The sequence below is a fragment of the Malaclemys terrapin genome, chromosome 12 (genome assembly GCF_027887155.1).
Source record: "Malaclemys terrapin pileata isolate rMalTer1 chromosome 12, rMalTer1.hap1, whole genome shotgun sequence".
Lineage (NCBI taxonomy): Eukaryota > Metazoa > Chordata > Testudines > Emydidae > Malaclemys > Malaclemys terrapin.
The window spans coordinates 44,625,640-44,642,255 of record NC_071516.1 but is presented as its reverse complement, the minus strand read 5'-3'; the positions used below and the strand labels follow the sequence as shown (position 1 = coordinate 44,642,255).

Here is a 16,616-nt window from a genome sequence, read left to right as displayed (position 1 = left end):
GAAATTTTCAATCTGATTGAAATTTTGGTACACTTGGATTTGAAAATGTAATTTAGTTCAAATTCTCATTTCATTTCTTATTGCAATATTGTTTCCTTTCTAAATGAAATTCCCATTTGGACTGTAATTGAAACAGTAGGTGAGGGGGTAAGAAACCTATCTGGTTTGAAAATGGGGATTATAATACATGATTGCATGGCCTGGATTGGATGACGTTGTATGATCCTATATTGTATGAAATATTTGTTTAGTTTTGTACTGAAATTTTGTGTGTTTTCTAACTTAAAAGTCATTTCCTTTCTAAATGAAGTACCACTTTGAATTGTCATTGGAAGTTTTCTTCAGTTTCTTATGGGAATTTCCATGTTTCTAATTTAATTCCACTTTTGTTTCTAATGTAGAGATATTGGACGATGAAGAGCTGGGCTCCATGTGTCAAGCATGGGGCAATTCAGGCATGCAAGGAGAATTCCAGCGGGTCTCAGGCTTGTAGCTTTCCCATTGTTTCCTTTATCCAGGGGATGAACTGGGAGACCCGTGTGTACACTTCAGGAGGGGAAGCGTCATTGGGACCAAAGGAGACGATGCCCTGCGCCACCCTGCCACACACCAGGGGCCCCCCAGAATCGCCCTGTGAAATGAAACCAGAAGTTAGATGGATCACATCTGATCAAGTTGCTTCCTTCTGTTGACATAGGCCTGGGACTTGCCTCTCACCCCACCCCAGGCCCAGCTGGTCACAGTGTTTCCTCCCTCTAGGCTGGGCCAGTCTTGGCATTACCTCCCCTGGGCCAAGCATGACACTTACCTGGAAGGATGATTTACTGCCAAGCGGATCCCCTGCGCACAGCATGGTCCCAGGTTTATACTTATTGGGAAAGCGCAAACTGCAGTTCCTGTCCTCCATCACCTCCAGATCCACTTCCATCAGCATGTCTGAGGTCTTCCCAGGGAACACACTCATCTGGCCCCAGCCAGCCACGCTGCACACAGACCCAGGTATAACTTTGTCCCCATAGTGGGGCAGGTGCACAGTCTGAACCTTGTCACTCAATCTGGCCTGCTGGGCCAGCTGCCGTGGGGAGAGAGAAAAAAAGCACCAAGCTCAGCATAAAGGTCTGAGTCAGGAGAGGAAAAGATACATGTGAACCAGAGCGAAACAGACAGTTTGAGGTGAACATTGGAATGATGGGTGGGGGCAGTTCCTGCAGCAGTGTGAGGTCACTGGGGGCGGGGTGATGGGACAGGGCAGTACCTGCAGCAGCATGATGTCATTGTTAATAGTCACTCTGTTGTATCGTGGGTGGGGGATTGAGCGACGGACAGGGATCCTCTGTTCATTGTGTTCCAAATTCCTAAGGTTGTGGGTTCCCAGCCTGACAGTGATGATGCTGTAAAGCCAAGAGGAACATATGGTGCATTGGGGCAACAGCGCACATGAGGTGGGGATGGGCCCATGAAGGTTTGGCTCAGGGATACTTATTTTGGGGTCTCTCAGGAAGAGATCTAGGACTCAGCTTACAGCCTGAAATAATGTACATACCACTAGACACATGGCTGGCTCTGATCTGACCTCATGGTGGAGGACTGGCTGGCTCATTGGGGCAGGGAATGGGACACAGGGCCTTTTCCATCTAGGGGGTGCCGGTTGCAGCATAAAGTCCCTACCTTATTATGTTGGGGCACCAGCCTGTGTCTCTACCAGCCCCCTGTGTGTTCCCCTGAGCTCTTTCACTCCCCATTGTCCTCCTGACCCCTGGGTCTCAGCTCCCCTGCAGCCTGGTGACCCCACCCCAATTAGATCCAGAGAAGAGTCTCTACATAGCTCCCCCTAGACCAGAGCCCTGTGAGCCCCTCCATGCCCAGGTCAGGACAACGGGCCACATTCAAAGCTGGTGCAATGGGATGGAGCTCCACTGGAATCAATGGGGCCAGACCCCAGCTGGTGTCAATGGGCCATAGCTCCATTGATTTACCCAGTGTTGGATCTGAACCATGGTTTCCACAGCCCCATGAGACACACCGACACCCCCTGAGCAGATCAGACCCCTGGGCTCTGCTCTCCCAGCCTGTCACACTCACTGCTCCTTCCCTGCAACCTACGACGGTGCCAGAGCTCCCGGCTCCCCCATCACCTGCTAACCCCGACCTGCCCCGACATCCCCAGCACAGAGGCGCTTACTCTCCATTGCAGTGAGCGGCCGTCAGCACAAAGTTCTTTGACATCAGGAACCCTCCGCAGAAAGAGCTATTATTTCCACGTTGTATATCCAGATAGGCCATGTAGGGTCTGGAATGGGGCTGGGCTTCCTGGCCCCCGATGATCTCACCTGAGGGTGGGGAACAGGTTCATATAAAGAGGCCCATGGTCTCCCTGGGCAAGGCTGGGATCAATCTACCCATCCCAAAGTGGAGTCCCCACAGCCTCAACCCAACCCCTGTGATGCTCTTCCTGGGGGATTCCTGTACCAGGAACTGTGCCCTGTGCAATGCTCTGCCCCACACTAGACACTGCATGGGGCTGACGAGTAATCTAAAGCTCTCACTGCGCTGGGTGGAGAATTGGTGCCAAATGCACTGGGAGCAGGTCAGTAATCGCACTGCCCGGAGTAAACAGCTTTGTGGGCCAGTATCACCCAGAACGCCACAGACACGTCCCTTGATGATGTTTCACCTTCTCTGTAAACCCACAGTGACAAGCCAGGGCTGCTGCCAAACTGCCCCTCCAAACTGTTTTTGTACAGAAAATCGGGTTTTCTAAATAGTGAAAAATTTCCCAGAAAATGTCTTCTCGTCTCAAACATTTCAGCATTTTCCTTGGCAAACTGATCATTTCCCCCAGCTTTCGGCACTTTTCAGCTGACAATTGTAAGTTTTTAGTCACCAAAATAATTTTCTCTTTGTCCATGCTGGAGATTAAGAAGCAGTGGCAAGGTATACAATGGAAACATGCCGTCCCCCATCCGTTTAGCCCTGATGCCGTCACTATCCCTGACCCTTTACTGCTTTCATTTCTCCAAATGTTACCTAGATTGCCAGGAGCTATGGAACATTATATGCACAGCTGGCCAGCAAATTGAACTAAACACTGATCCCCTAGACAAGCATTGGGAGGAGGAACAAGACCAATTATTTTCTGCTAACCAAATGGAAGCAAATAGTAGCCAGTGCTCCGAACTGCTCCTTGGAGCTACATTTCAGATTAATTCCACAGGAATTCATACACAGGAGGTCTTGGACCTTCCTTCCACTGTTCAAACCAGATGCTGCTAAGTCAGACAAATATTGGTTCTGTGATTCGGCAGGTGCTGACTTAACCCCTATGCTCTGGGAAGGCACCTAGATGCATAGGCTTTGGGTGGAACTCAGTTGGAAAGTAAATTTTTTCCAATCAAATAAAATTAAACCTGTATTTTTCAACCTAACGAGTGTTAATTGGAAGCAGAATAAATCTGAAAGACTTTGGCTAAGCAGAGCACTAACAGTGGTGAAAAGACTAGCCCCACAAAAATGGAAATCCAAAAAGTGACCAACAAGATTGGAGCATTGACATCCTAAGCTTGGCCACCATGGAAAGAACGAGGAGAGGGGTTAGTAGCTTCAGGTGCTGAAGTCACCCCAGATTAAGCCAGACAGCCCCTGGAAGGGCACTGGCAGCTCCTTTGTCGATGCTTCTTCTCCATCAACCCACAGTCACCAGCCAGGGCTGTTAGCAGACTGACCCGCCAAACTTTTTACAAATGTCATTTTTTCTCAGAAAGCCTCGTCTCAAATCTGTCTGAAGTATTGTGGTGAAACTGATTCTTTCCCCCCAGTGTTGGGTGATATTTATGTGAAAATTTAAAAGTACCACTCTGGGTTTTTTTCATGTGGAAAATAAAAAACGTTTTCTGATCATGCCTGAAGAAGTCTCTACCCAAGTGTGTGTGTATGGGGGGGCAGGGGGATTGGAAAATCTCACCTTTAACAAATTGCTGTTATTTTCATGAGGGTGAGATAGACATAGATCTGGTCCCCTATTATACCAGAGGCTGCACAGAAACTAACTGAGATCAGAGGCTCCCTTACTCCAGGCCTTTCACTGACCCAGACAGAGTCCAGATTCAAGCCGAATTATCATCGCCCGTATCCAGGGGATGAAGGTGGAGACTTTTGTGTATGCCCCAGGAGGGCTGGGAGGCCCCCAAGAGACAATACCCTAGGCTGTTTTCCCACACACCAGGGGGTTCCCCAGAATCGCCCTGTGAAATAAAAAAAGCACAGATGCTTTGGGCGGAACTCAATTGGAGAGGTTTTTTTTTTCCCATTCAAATAAAATTAAACATGTATTTTTCAACCCAATGGATGTTCATTGGAAGTGGAACAAATCTGAAAGACCCTGGCTAAGAAGAGCACTAACAGTGGTGGAAAGACGAGTTCCACAAAAACAGAAATCCAAAAAGCAACCAACAATCAAAGATTGGACCATAGACACCCTAAGGTTGGCCACCATGTAAAGAATGGCAGACTGTGTGTAATGTGGTGGAGTGGCTAAGGAAGTATAAGAAGGGCCTCTAGCCCAGTTGAGCCTGAGCCAGGGAAGGAGACAGATGTCCGGGGCCTGCTGCAGGCCCCAGGTTCTGCTGCCGAGTTAAGGATCACCCTAACTCCAGAGGAAGCTGAGAGTGGAGGGGACTAACTAGGATTGCTGGCAGGTTAATACCTCGAAGAGACAGAGGACCCCTGGACTACGGAACCCCTTGCTCAGACTGTGGTAAGAAGTTGCTGAGGGAAAACAGATGCTGGTGCAGTTTGTTTGTCAGAACCTGAGTCAGCGTGTTGTGGTGGGATCCCCACTGACTCATCCGCCATTGTTAGAGCCCTGGGCTGTCACCTGCTGGAGTAGGGTGGGCCCGGGTCCTCCCTACTCCTGTAGCCTGGAGTGGCAACCTCACCACCTTAGGATGAATGGCCTGTTTGTTGCTATGCCAGGCCTGAGGGTCAGCACCACCTAGCCTACTTGGCGACTCAGCCCTACTCCACTAACGGGGCCTCAGATCCGGACATCTGATTCGCTAACTCCCCATACTGGGCCGTGCCCCAGTGATGTAGTGAGCCAGAGGGGGAGGGACAATCGCTAACTCACTACACTGTTACAGAGATACCCAAGAAAAGTTGTTAGAGACATGGGATGCTTTCCTGGAAGTATCCGAATGATCCGATCAAATGCATGGGCCCCACCTCACCTCCTCCTCTTCTCTACCCACTTCCTTCCCCTCCTCATCTCTATCCCCCTCCTCTGAGTTTTGCTTCTAGTCATTTTCTTCCTTTAATGATTTTTCTTTAGTGGGATTTTTATAAGCAAATTGTGTTTGTAAATTGTGGAATACAGTGAGGGATTGATATTCTAACCATTCATATTACAGACAATGTCTCAAGCCTAGCTAAGGTGAGCAGCAAATACTTAATATCTTATGAGAAGTTTTTGTATTATGAGGAGTTTATGTATATTTTGTTGTTCATTTCCTCACTTTCTCCCTCTGTCTTTTTAAAAAAAAATAATAAAAAGTGAATAGAAAAAAAAATGAATTTTGGGGGCTTTCAATGAAAAGTCAAAATTTCCCATGGAAAAATAAAAGCCTCTTTGGACCAGTTCAGAACAAGTCTCAAAACACATGGGTCTCTGGGCATGAAACCAAATCTAGACAATCGATGTAAAGACTTCAGGGTGGAGGGGATAGAAGGGCAGGGGAAGAGCTAGTGAAGTTGTAGGACAATGTTGTCACAAGGACAAATGGGGATAAACTGGGCAGGGATAGATGGAGGTGGAAATGAGAAAGTCTCTGACCACCAGAGGGATTTAGGATTTAGGAACTGCGAGACTGCACTATTTGTTTTAATCCCGGGCAACCCCCACCCCACCCCCCATTTCCAGGCACTTGTATGGGTTGACCCACCGCTGGTTCTGTGGGGTTAGCTGGCCACTGGGAAATTTCCAATGCTATCAGCCAAGTTTAAATCACAGGTAGAGCTGACCCAGTTGAACTACAGATGTGGTTTAAAATCAGTTTAGTTAAACCAATGCAAGTCTGTGTGTAGCTCACACCTGACCATTTTCAGCGATGACTTAGTAATGTTAATTTGGCATCCAAATCAACCAGGCTGTTTGAAAATCTGTTGCTGTTATTTGTATATGGTGCAACCAACCTAGATCAGGACTCCACTTGTGCCAGGTGCTGCACAGCCCCTTCCCCAAACAACTTCAATGTAATGTGCCAGCACAGATGAAGGAACTAGAACCCAGGAGTCCTGACTCCCACCCCCCCATGCTGCTCTAACCTCTGAACCACACTCCCAAGCTAGGGATAGAGCCCAGGAGTCTGGGCTCCCAGACGCTACTGAAGATTCTCCTGTGTCTCTCTCCTGCTCTCACTCTCTCTCTGTGCCTCAGGGGGTTTATCTCAGTACCAGCTCTACCACCCGGGTTCCATCACCCCCAACTCCAAACCCTTCCCTAGCTGGGTCCTGGGAGCCAGCGATCGCCGTGGCAGAAGCATCTGACTCTGGGGAGGAGCCAGGATTTGCAAACAGCCCGGAGAGCTCCTGGCTTCATTCCCCATGATCCCTCATCTCCCAACACTCACCAGCCCCAGTGCCAGAGGGCAGGAGAAAGGCCACAGGCAGCAGGATCAGGATCAGCATCGTCACCGTCTGGGGAAAGCGAAAGTGCTCGTGCCTCAGCCTTGGGGGTTTTATAGAGCCAGCAGCAAACCCCAAATCATGTTCGCTCTCCCCTCGTGGGGAGCTGGGACCACGCAGGCGACCTCAGAAACGTCAGCATCACATCGCTCAGACGTTGGGGACATGAGGGAGGGAGCTGATGGCTGAAAAACAACCTCCCTCTGGGGGAAGGAGCCCAGGTGAATGTCACTCGGGATCAGGGCGTCTCTGCCCCCTCTCCCAGAGCATCTGGGATCAGGGGCCCCTGGGGCCTGCCTGGAGCCCAGCACACCTGGCACCAATCTCATCTAGATCTCGCCATCTCCTCCCTCCAACAGCTTATCTGGTGGGGAGTGTGGCCAATGCTGACTCACCCCCTGGCTTGGCTCAGCTCCCCACTTCCTCCTCAGTGGGTCTTTCAGAGCAACAAGCTGAAGACAGGGCCCTGCTGTGATTTCCTGGAGCCCAGCCACAGAGCCCAGGGCAGACGTTCTCCCAGAGGCTGGGGAGCACGTATCCCTCAAGGTGGTGGACCTGGGGCAGCATAGATACCATGCGGATGGGCAATGAGGAAGGCACTGAACAGCCAGCACAGGAGCCGTGTTCCTGTGAGCCTGCCCCATGGCAGGCATGGTTGAGGAAAGAGCAAACGCCCCACACTATAAGGCTGACCACTAGGAAATGTGACCTTGGCTGTCCAGACGTTTGAATCTCTCATGCACCTACAATTCTCAGCCCCAGAAAGCAGCTTAAAATCACCCTGAGACCCCAGCCCCATTTCTCCATCAATCTCCGAGCCCCCCTGAAATGGCTTTGTGTTTTTTTGTTAAGCTCCAGCGTCAGGAGTAACAGGATCACCTGCAAATCTCACCTTCTTGTGTGGTAAAATTGGATGTTTCAAGTCTATGAACCTGTGGAGAAGAGCTTGAAGAAGAGACCCCTAAATGCATAAAGCTCCCTGGCCTTCTCCTCACCTGTCCCACTCCCTTATGGTGCCCCTACGCCCCCATAAACAGCACCCACAAGGTGTGGGAACCTCCCTTTCTCTCCCAGGGGGCTCCTCCAACCCCTCATGAGTGGCAACTTTCCTCAGCACTGCCCTCCCTAAATCCTTGAATCAAATTGTGGGTCCCCTCTCTTGCCTTCCATACAGGAGATCAAAAGGGGACAAAGCCAATAGTTTCCTGAGGAACACTTCTATAGGCATATAGAAGATAAGGGAGACACACATCCCAGTTATTCTCATGCCTGGAGACATACATTCTTAGCATAGCTTTTAAAGTTTCATGACATCTTTCCACAAGCCCATCAGTTTCTGTATGATGGCGAGCAGCCTTTATTTGCTTTACTATAATTACCATAACTTTTTAAGTATCAAAGGGGTAGCCGTGTTAGTCTGGATCTGTAAAAGTAGCAGAGAGTCCTGTGGCACCTTATAGACTAACAGATGCATCTGACGAAGTGGGCATTCACCCACGAAAGCTCATGCTCCTATACATCTGTTAGTCTATAAGGTGCCACAGGACTCTTTGCTGCATAACTTTTTAGAGACTGAAGACATGAAATTTGCTCCACGGTCTTTCAAGATTTCTCTGGGATCACCTGGGAGGGGGGTCCCCTTCTGGAATCCCAAAGAGATGATGCTCGAAGTTGTTTTTTCACACACTAGGGGGCCCCCAGAGTCACCCTGCGAAATAAAACAAGCCACAGATGGCAAACAGCTCAGTGAGTCATTCCTGATGACGCACAGCTCAGTGACATTTGTTTCAAAATCTAATGCTGTCCTCCAACGTGTTAGCAGCCCCTCCCAGCTTCGTGTCAACTGCAAATTTTATAAGTACATTCGCCACTCCATCATCCAAGCCATTAATTGAAAGATTGCACAGTATCAGACCCAGGATTAACCACTGCAGGACCCCATTAGAATTATTCTCCCAGTTTGACACATTTTGTCATCACCTTATGGTAATTTCACTAGTTTACTTATGAGAAACTCTTGTGGCACTGTCTTAAAAGCCTTACTAAAATCAAGATCCGTCATGTCATAGAACATTTGGGTTGGAAGAGACTTCAGGAGGTCATCTAATCTAATCCCCTGCTCAAAGCAGGACCCACACCAACTAAATGATCCCAGACAGGGCTTTGTCAAGACGGGCCTTAAAAACATCTAAGGATGGAGATTCCACCACCTCCCTAGGTAACCCATTCCAGTGCTTCACCACCCTCCTAGGGAAATAGTGTTTCCTAATATCCAACCTAGACCTCCCCCATTGCAACTTGAGACCATTGCTTCTTGGTCTGTCATCTGCCATCACTGAGAACAGCCGAGCTCCATCCTCTTTGGAACCCCCTTTCAGATAGTTGAAGGCTGCTATCAAATCCCCCCTCACTCTTCTCTTCTGCAGACTAAATAACACCAGTTCCCTCAGCCTCGCCTTGTAAGTCATGTGCCCCAGCCCCCTAATCATTTCCATTGCCCTCCGCTGGACTCTCTCCAATTTGTCCACATCACTTCTATAGTGGGGGAACCAAAACTGGATACAGTACTCCAGGTGTGGCCTCACCAGTGCTGAATAGAGGGGAATAATCACTTCCCTCGATCTGCTGGCAATGCTCCTACTAATACAGCCCAATATGCCATTGGCCTTCTTGGCAACGAGGGCACACTGCTGACTCATATCCAGCTTCTTGTCCACTGTAATCCCCAGGTCCTTTTCTGCAGAACTGCTGCTTAGCCAGTCGGTCCCCAGTCTGTAGCCATGCATGGGATTCTTCCTTGCTAAGTGCAGGACTCTGCACTTGTCCTTTTTGAACCTTATCAGATTTCTTTTGGCCCAATTCTCCAATTTGTCTAGGTCACTCTGGACTCTATCCTTACCCTCCAGCGTATCTTCCTCTCTCCCCAGTTTAGTGTCTCCTCAGAAACTGACAGCTCTCCTGAACTCCTTTAGAACTTAGATTTTCTTTGCATGGCACCTCACCTATACTTTTCTGAACTGGTTAGTCTTCTTGTTTGAAGTCCATTGACCTTATTCTGCTGCTCTGACTCCTTTGTTTCATTATGATCAGGAATTCTATATTTCAGGATCACTTCCACCTAAATTGCCTTCCACCTTCAGATTTGCAACCAATTCCTCATTGTTGGTCAGAATCAAGTCTAAAATGCCCCTCCCTCCCAGCATCTTCCTCCACCTTCTGACATAAAAAGTTGTTCCCAAGCCATTCCAGACACTTATGGGAAATGTTGTGTCTTGATTCATTACTTTAATAGCAGATGTCTGAGTAGTTAAAGTCTCCTCTTCTCCCCACCATCTGACCTATTTACTTGTTAATTTCACGGGCTGGTTTGTGTCCTCTGGAATCAATGCAGAGTTTTATGAAACCCCATGAAACCCCATCCCTGTGCGTGTTTCCTTCTCTCCTGGATCTCTGTCAGCCAGGCAAGGGGAGCCCCAGCCTCTCAGTGGTTAAACCCAGCAGTATGAACTGTCTGTCAGACCAGGGTAGTAAGAAAAACAAATCACTAAGATCCAGCCACTCGATATGCATCTGCCTGTGCTGTCATTGGTGATGGGGAATACGAGATGGGGTCTTTCCCCTGTGAGTGGCACTGGCTCTGATCAGGACCCATGTCTGGGGGACTGACTGGCTTGGGGGGAGCAGGGAATGCTACAGAATCTCAGCTGAGGCCTGGATTACACAGGACAAGCCCTGCACTAAGTCGCTCTTTCTAAATCCCCATCTCCAGCTGGAGCCATGTCCCCTCCCCTTCATGTGAGTGAGCAGGCTGATGTCTCACCTCAATAAAGAGCATTAGTCACATTCATTATCAGACCAGTGTGGGCAGGTGTGTGTGTGTACACGCAAGGACCTACCATGGGCTGCAGAACTGCCTGAGCTCAGCTCTAGGTAGGCCTGGCTCCAGTTGTGCAAGGCCCCAGTTGTGCATTCCAAAGCTCCAGCTGTGCATGGCCCCTACTGTGGATTGTATACCTCCAGCTGAACATTGCATACATCCACCTGTGCATGGCCACAGCTGTGCATGCCATAGCTCAAGCTTTGTATGGCCACAGCTGTGCAGCGCTCTAGGCTGTGGGCTGTTCCTCAGTGAGTGGCCTTATCCCCGGCATCTTGAATGTGAGAAAGAAGGAACCACAGCACTTGCATGATGACCTAGAGGTTTCTGAGGGTCTCAACCAGAAGCTACATCCATCCCCTAGAGGCCTGTGCATGTGTCATCTGGGCTTTCTAAGGGACTGAACCTCTCCATTTCCTTCTTCCCCTGGCTGGGACTCTTGAGTGGGAGGCATTGTCCCAGTTACATCTGACCCAGCCCTGCCATGCAGGCTCTGCTCTGTCTCAAGCAGACCCAAGTCCAATCCTCACATGCTTGCAATCAGATGCATCTGGGCCAAGCCAAGCCTCTGTCCCTAGCTGTGGGGCTCCCAAGGCAGGCTTCCGGGGCTAGACCTACCACCGGGCACTTTTCCTAGTGGCATGGGATATCTCATTCCAGCTGCACTGGACCAGTGCTGCGACATCAGCAAACACCTCTCATCACTCTTCAGAGTGCACCGGGAGCTGCCTGTGATGAGTTGGACGACCTGGGGTGTCACTTAGGGTGCTGGAACACCCACTGAGCCAGACTCTCCTGCTAGCATGGGCCCCTTTTTACCTGGACTTGCTGGGCTAGGTTCCCTCCAGCCTTTTCCAGCCAAGCACACACAGGCAGAGCCACACCCAGCTGCACAGAGATGCACTCTGAGAAGACTCAGCTTAAGGGACTTGCCCACAGCACCCAAGGGTCCCCCCTCCTAGGGGTTCAAGACCAAAATTATATTAAATTCACCTCTCCCGTGAGTGTGGAAGAGAATATGCACAGACTCCTTGCTCCACTCCAGGTAACAATTACTTACACTTGGTTTATTAATAAACAAAAGTGATTTTATTAAGTATATGAGGTAAGATTTAAGTGGTCATAAGAGACAGGACACAGAACAAAGAAGGTGACTAAGCAAAATAAAACAGAACATGCAAACTAAACTTAATATACGAAGGAAACTTGTTACAAGTAATATCTCACCCTCACAGTTGTTCTAAGAATCTCTGCACAGGCTGGATACCCTTCCACTCTGGGTCCAAGTGCTTGTCCCCAGTTCAGTCTTTAGTTGTTTCCAGCAGTTATCTTGGGTGGGGTAGCAGGGGAACACAGACAACCAAGATTATCTCAATCCCCACCCTTAAATAGGATTTGCATAAGGTGAGACTCCTTTGTCTCCCAACTCCCTTCTTGTGGTAAAGTTCAGAATTCAAGATGGATTCCAGCATCAGGTGACATGGTCACAGGTTGCTGCAGAACCAGTAGCCATTTCTTACAGGCTGATCCTCAGGCTTACAGGAAAACCAAGTTTTTGCATAATCCACTGTCTCTCTTGCTAATGGGCCATTAGCTCTGTGACTGGTTTCTTCAATGTTGAACCTGATGGGCCAGTAATTGGCTCTTTCCTACATGAACTCATTGATAATAAATCTACAATCAATATTCCTGACTCCAGCTACAGAAATATGATAGGATAATCATATTCAGCAAATCATAAGCTTTCCAATGATACCTTTCATGAAATATATTGCACAATGCATATTCCAGTTATGTCATATTCATATTCATACACATATTTCTATAAAGAATATGGAGTGCAAAATCACACCGCTGTCCCCCTGGCTTCCCATCTGGAGCCAATTTGTGTGCAAGACAGAGGAACTAAGACCGGAGCAGAAGCAGAGAAGGACTGTGAGGGCGCACAGGGGACCAAAGAGCCGGTCCAAAGAGAGAAGAATGACAGAGCAGGGCTGGATTAGCTTAAAATGCAGGCTGAGGCTAGGTCTACACTACGGGGGGCGGGAGGGGTCAACCTAAGATACGCAACTTCAGCTACGTGAATAGCGTAGCTGAAGTTGCGTATTTTAGGTCGACTTACCTGGCTGTGAGGATGGTGGCGAGTTGACCACTGCCGCGCCGCCATCGACTCTGCTTCCGCCTCTTGCCGCGGTGGATTTCCGGAGTCGACGGCAGAGCCATCGGGGATCGATTTTATCGCGTCTTCACTAGACGCGATAAGTCGATCGCCAATAGATCAATTGCTACCCGCCGATCCGGCGGGTAGTGAAGACGAGCCCTAAGATAGGGTCTGATTACTCTCTATGTTGGCGGTATGGAGAGTGGAGGGTTTGTGGAATATCAGTCTATCTTCTATGCGGAGAGGGGCCTGCAGAATTTCGATGGCCTCCTCCTCAGGAGAAGGGGGACCAATCTCTATGGGGACAGGTCATCTAGAGGAGCCAAGAGGGAGCTAAACTAATAGCCAAATGGGAGGTTAAAAAGCGGGAAGAAATGAGCACTCAGCACAATAGGTGCTGGCTTCCTCCGGGCCCTGGAAGTGCTTAACCCCCCACTCCAAGTCCCCACTCCATCCCACCTCTTCCTGCCCTGCCTCTTCCCTGCCTCTTCCCATCTTCTCCCCTGTGCATTCCCTGTTCCCGCTCCACTCCCTCCCTCCCAGATCCTCATGCATGCCGTGAAACAGCTGATTGTGTTGTGCAGTAGACATTGGGAGGGAGGGGGAGAAGTTAATCAGGAGGGCCGCCAGTGGGTGGAGGGTGCTGGGGGGCTGGGGGAGTTGGCTGCCAGTGGGTTCTAGTCAGTGCCTATGGCCAGTACAAAATCAAGAACAAAAGTAATCCAGAACCCCAATTAAATGAAGAGAAGAAACTCTTAACTCACCTCTGCACCAGAGCAAGGAGTCTGGGGAACAAACACGAGGAACTGGAACTGCTCCTCTGGGAGCATTACTTTGCTTTAGCTGGTATGATTGGAAGCTGGTGGAATGATTCTCCTGAGTGGATGATTAGAATCCATGATTACCACCTAGTCAGGAAGGGTCATGTGGACAAAAGGGGCGGGGACATGCACTCAATGTAATAGATGCCAACTCCATGGGTGCTGTGCACCCTATGGCAGCCAAGCTGCCCACCTCACCTCACCTCACTTCCTCCTCCACCTCCTCCACTGAGCATACCACATCCCAGCTCCTCTGCCTACTTCCCAGAGCTTGCCACCACTAAACAGCAGTAACAAGTTCCAGGAGGGAGGGGGAAGGAGCAGGAACGTGGCACACTCAGGGGAGGAGGCGGGGAAGAAGCGGGGCCAGGGTGGGGACTTGAAGAAGAAGTCGAATGCGGAAGGGAGGGGGCGGAGTTGGGGCAGGGACTTTGGGGAAGGGCTTAGAATGGGGGTGGAAAGCAGTGGGGCAGGGGTGGAGTTGGGGCGGGGCTGTAAGTGATTAATATGATTAATCATTTTCCTGAGGACAAAAAAATCCCTATTTCGGTTGCAAAGGTCACTAGCAAATCTCTGAATATATTCAATGAAATGGCAATTCAAGCTGCTTTAAATTACTCTTAATTCAAAGAAATGGTTTTTAAATGATTTCAGATTACCCCTGAAACATAATACAGTGAAATTAGGAATCTTACGAGGGGTGCTGGTTGTGACACTGCACCACATATTCTTCAGATTTGTATGATTAGGATATAATTATCATTATAATGCATTTCGTACAAGATATGTCTTGTCAGGTGTCAATGGAAAAGTTATGATTTGCTGAATATGATTATTCTATTTGTGTATTTGTCTATTTGTGTATCTCTTTTTGTATCTGAAGTTATGAATATTGACTGTGACTATGAGTATGTCAAATGTGCTTACTCTGGAAAACACCCACAGCTAGCCTCTAGCCTTTCAGGTACAACAGCGTTGAAGCTAGACAGTGCCAATGGTTAATCAACAAAGGCAATGGGCTGTGGAAAGCTTAGTCTTCCTGTAACGGTTCAGCTGGCCTGTAAGTAATGGCTGCTATGACTCAGCAAGGTCATGTGACCAAACCACATGATACTGAACTCCATTGGGGTACCTGTATTTTTCCACAAACTGGGCTGGAAACTGTTTTTGGAATAAAGGGTTCCTGCCATATGGCACACCTGGGATGTGACATCATCAAGTAGCCTCACTCCCCACACAACACTAAAGCACTCCTGGAAATACCTGAAGAACAAAGACTGACCTGGGGGAAGTGCTGGTCCCAGGCTAAAAAAATTTCTAGCCTGTGTATGGAAATTTGTGGACTGCTTGTATCATCAGTCAGGGTGAGAAATTGTTAATTCAAATCCTATCCTTCTAGTATATTAAGCTTAGTTTGTCTAGTTTTGTCATTTTTGTCTATTTGCTAGGTAATCTGCTTTAATCTGTTTGCTATCACTTATAATCATTGAAAATCTATCTTTTGTAGTTAATAAACTTGGTTTTTTGTTTGTTTGGGTTTTTTTTCTAAACCAGTGTAACTTTAAGTGAAGTAACTGGGGAAAAATATCTCACCTTGGTTAACACAAATATGCATATTCCTCTGCACATCGAGGGAGAGGCAAACTGGGTAATAAATTCATACTGATGGGGTTTTTGACCAGGGCAGGACAATACAGCTCTGGGCTCCTAGGCTGGGGAGCTGCGGGTATCTTGCTGTAGCCTTTCTATTGTTGGTTCATTTAGGGGCTGGTCAGAGATTGCATGTAACTGCAGCTGGGTGTGTCCCTACCTGTGTGAATGCTGATGGGAATATAGGACCAGGAGTAGTCTGCAGTTTCTCACAGCAGCACAGTGTGAGAGGAAGCCAAGGATGGTGAGTCAGAGGGCTCAGTGGAACCCCAGTTCCAGGTTTCACCTGGTGGGGGCGATCGTGTCACACTGCTATGAGTAATGGAGAATATGTAAACAAGATGAAAGACATGATGAGTAAAAGGGCGAGAGGAAAGGGGGTTGGAAGCTTTGAAGAAATGTTTGACCTTGTTGCTCAGGAGCATTTCCCAACTATATGCAAAGATGACGTGAAACAGTGTCTATGGGACTAAAATGTAAAAAAATGTAAAGGAGATTGCGACTCTAGCTGATGCCTTTGAGCAGACCCAGGCATCTACTGAGAGTAAACCACAGAAAGAGGGGTTTAAAGCTAGTGGGAAGCAGGGTTCCCATTTTACCCCTGGGAAAAAGGAGGGTGGCTGGAACCTGGACACTCACTTCCCCCAAACCATTCCTCTAATCCCCATCCCAAATCTCCTGTGAAAACAGAAGAGCCCAAAATGTGCTATCACTGTAATTCCACTGATCACCTGAGGGATAAACGCTGTGCTGGGAGGAAGCAGGCAGCAAATAGGCCATGGTAATTCTGCTGTTCTCAATGCAGAAACCTCTCAGGTAACAGATTTATCATATTGCTTTTGTGGGATGAGCCTGTGCGGAACCAGGCCTGGAGCACATAAAGGTTGTCAAGATTCAGGTGCAGAAATTTCTGTGGTTAAGCAGAGTGTAATTCAAGGTGACATATTGTCAGGACAAAGGGCAGAGCTTTTATTAATAGGAGGCTACAGGCTTCTTGTGCCTTTAGCCAAACTACACATAGAAACTGATGGTTTAGAAAGGGTATCAACAGTGGGAATGGTAGACCATATTCCCATTGACACACTTATTGGGAATGATTTTTTTCCACGTAGTTGAGGTTGTTCAGGTGTTTACTCATAGCAAGAAGGTGTATTATGCTAGGCAGTGTTCTCTCTAATTTTTCCCATTCATGTGCAGAATGAATCTTGTTATGTGCACCAATATGGAGGAATGTGTGACAAATCACATCCATATTGGTGCACATAACAAAATTAATGGGGTGGGACCAAGAGGTTCAGAGTCTGGGAGGGGACTCAGGGCTGGGGAAGACGGTTGAGGAGTGGGGGGATGAGGGCTCCAGCTGGGGGATGAGGGCTCTGGGGCGGGATTGGGAATGATGGGTTTCAGGTATGGGAGGGGGCTCAGGGCT

The 16,616-nt window shown here is 48.5% G+C and overlaps 1 protein-coding gene across 1 annotated transcript; it reads right to left on the bottom strand.

Moving 5' to 3' along the window:
- Positions 1–481: 481 nt before the first annotated feature.
- LOC128847034 (mast cell protease 1A-like) lies at positions 482–6,684 on the bottom strand. The gene is made up of 5 exons (XM_054046359.1): positions 6,624–6,684; positions 2,183–2,330; positions 1,256–1,391; positions 809–1,072; positions 482–631 (listed from the first exon to the last, which is right to left on the bottom strand). The coding sequence occupies exons 1-5, from the start codon at positions 6,679–6,681 to the stop codon at positions 482–484; spliced, it is 756 nt and encodes a 251-aa protein (XP_053902334.1). The 5' UTR covers positions 6,682–6,684.
- Between the last annotated feature and the right edge of the window lie 9,932 nt (positions 6,685–16,616).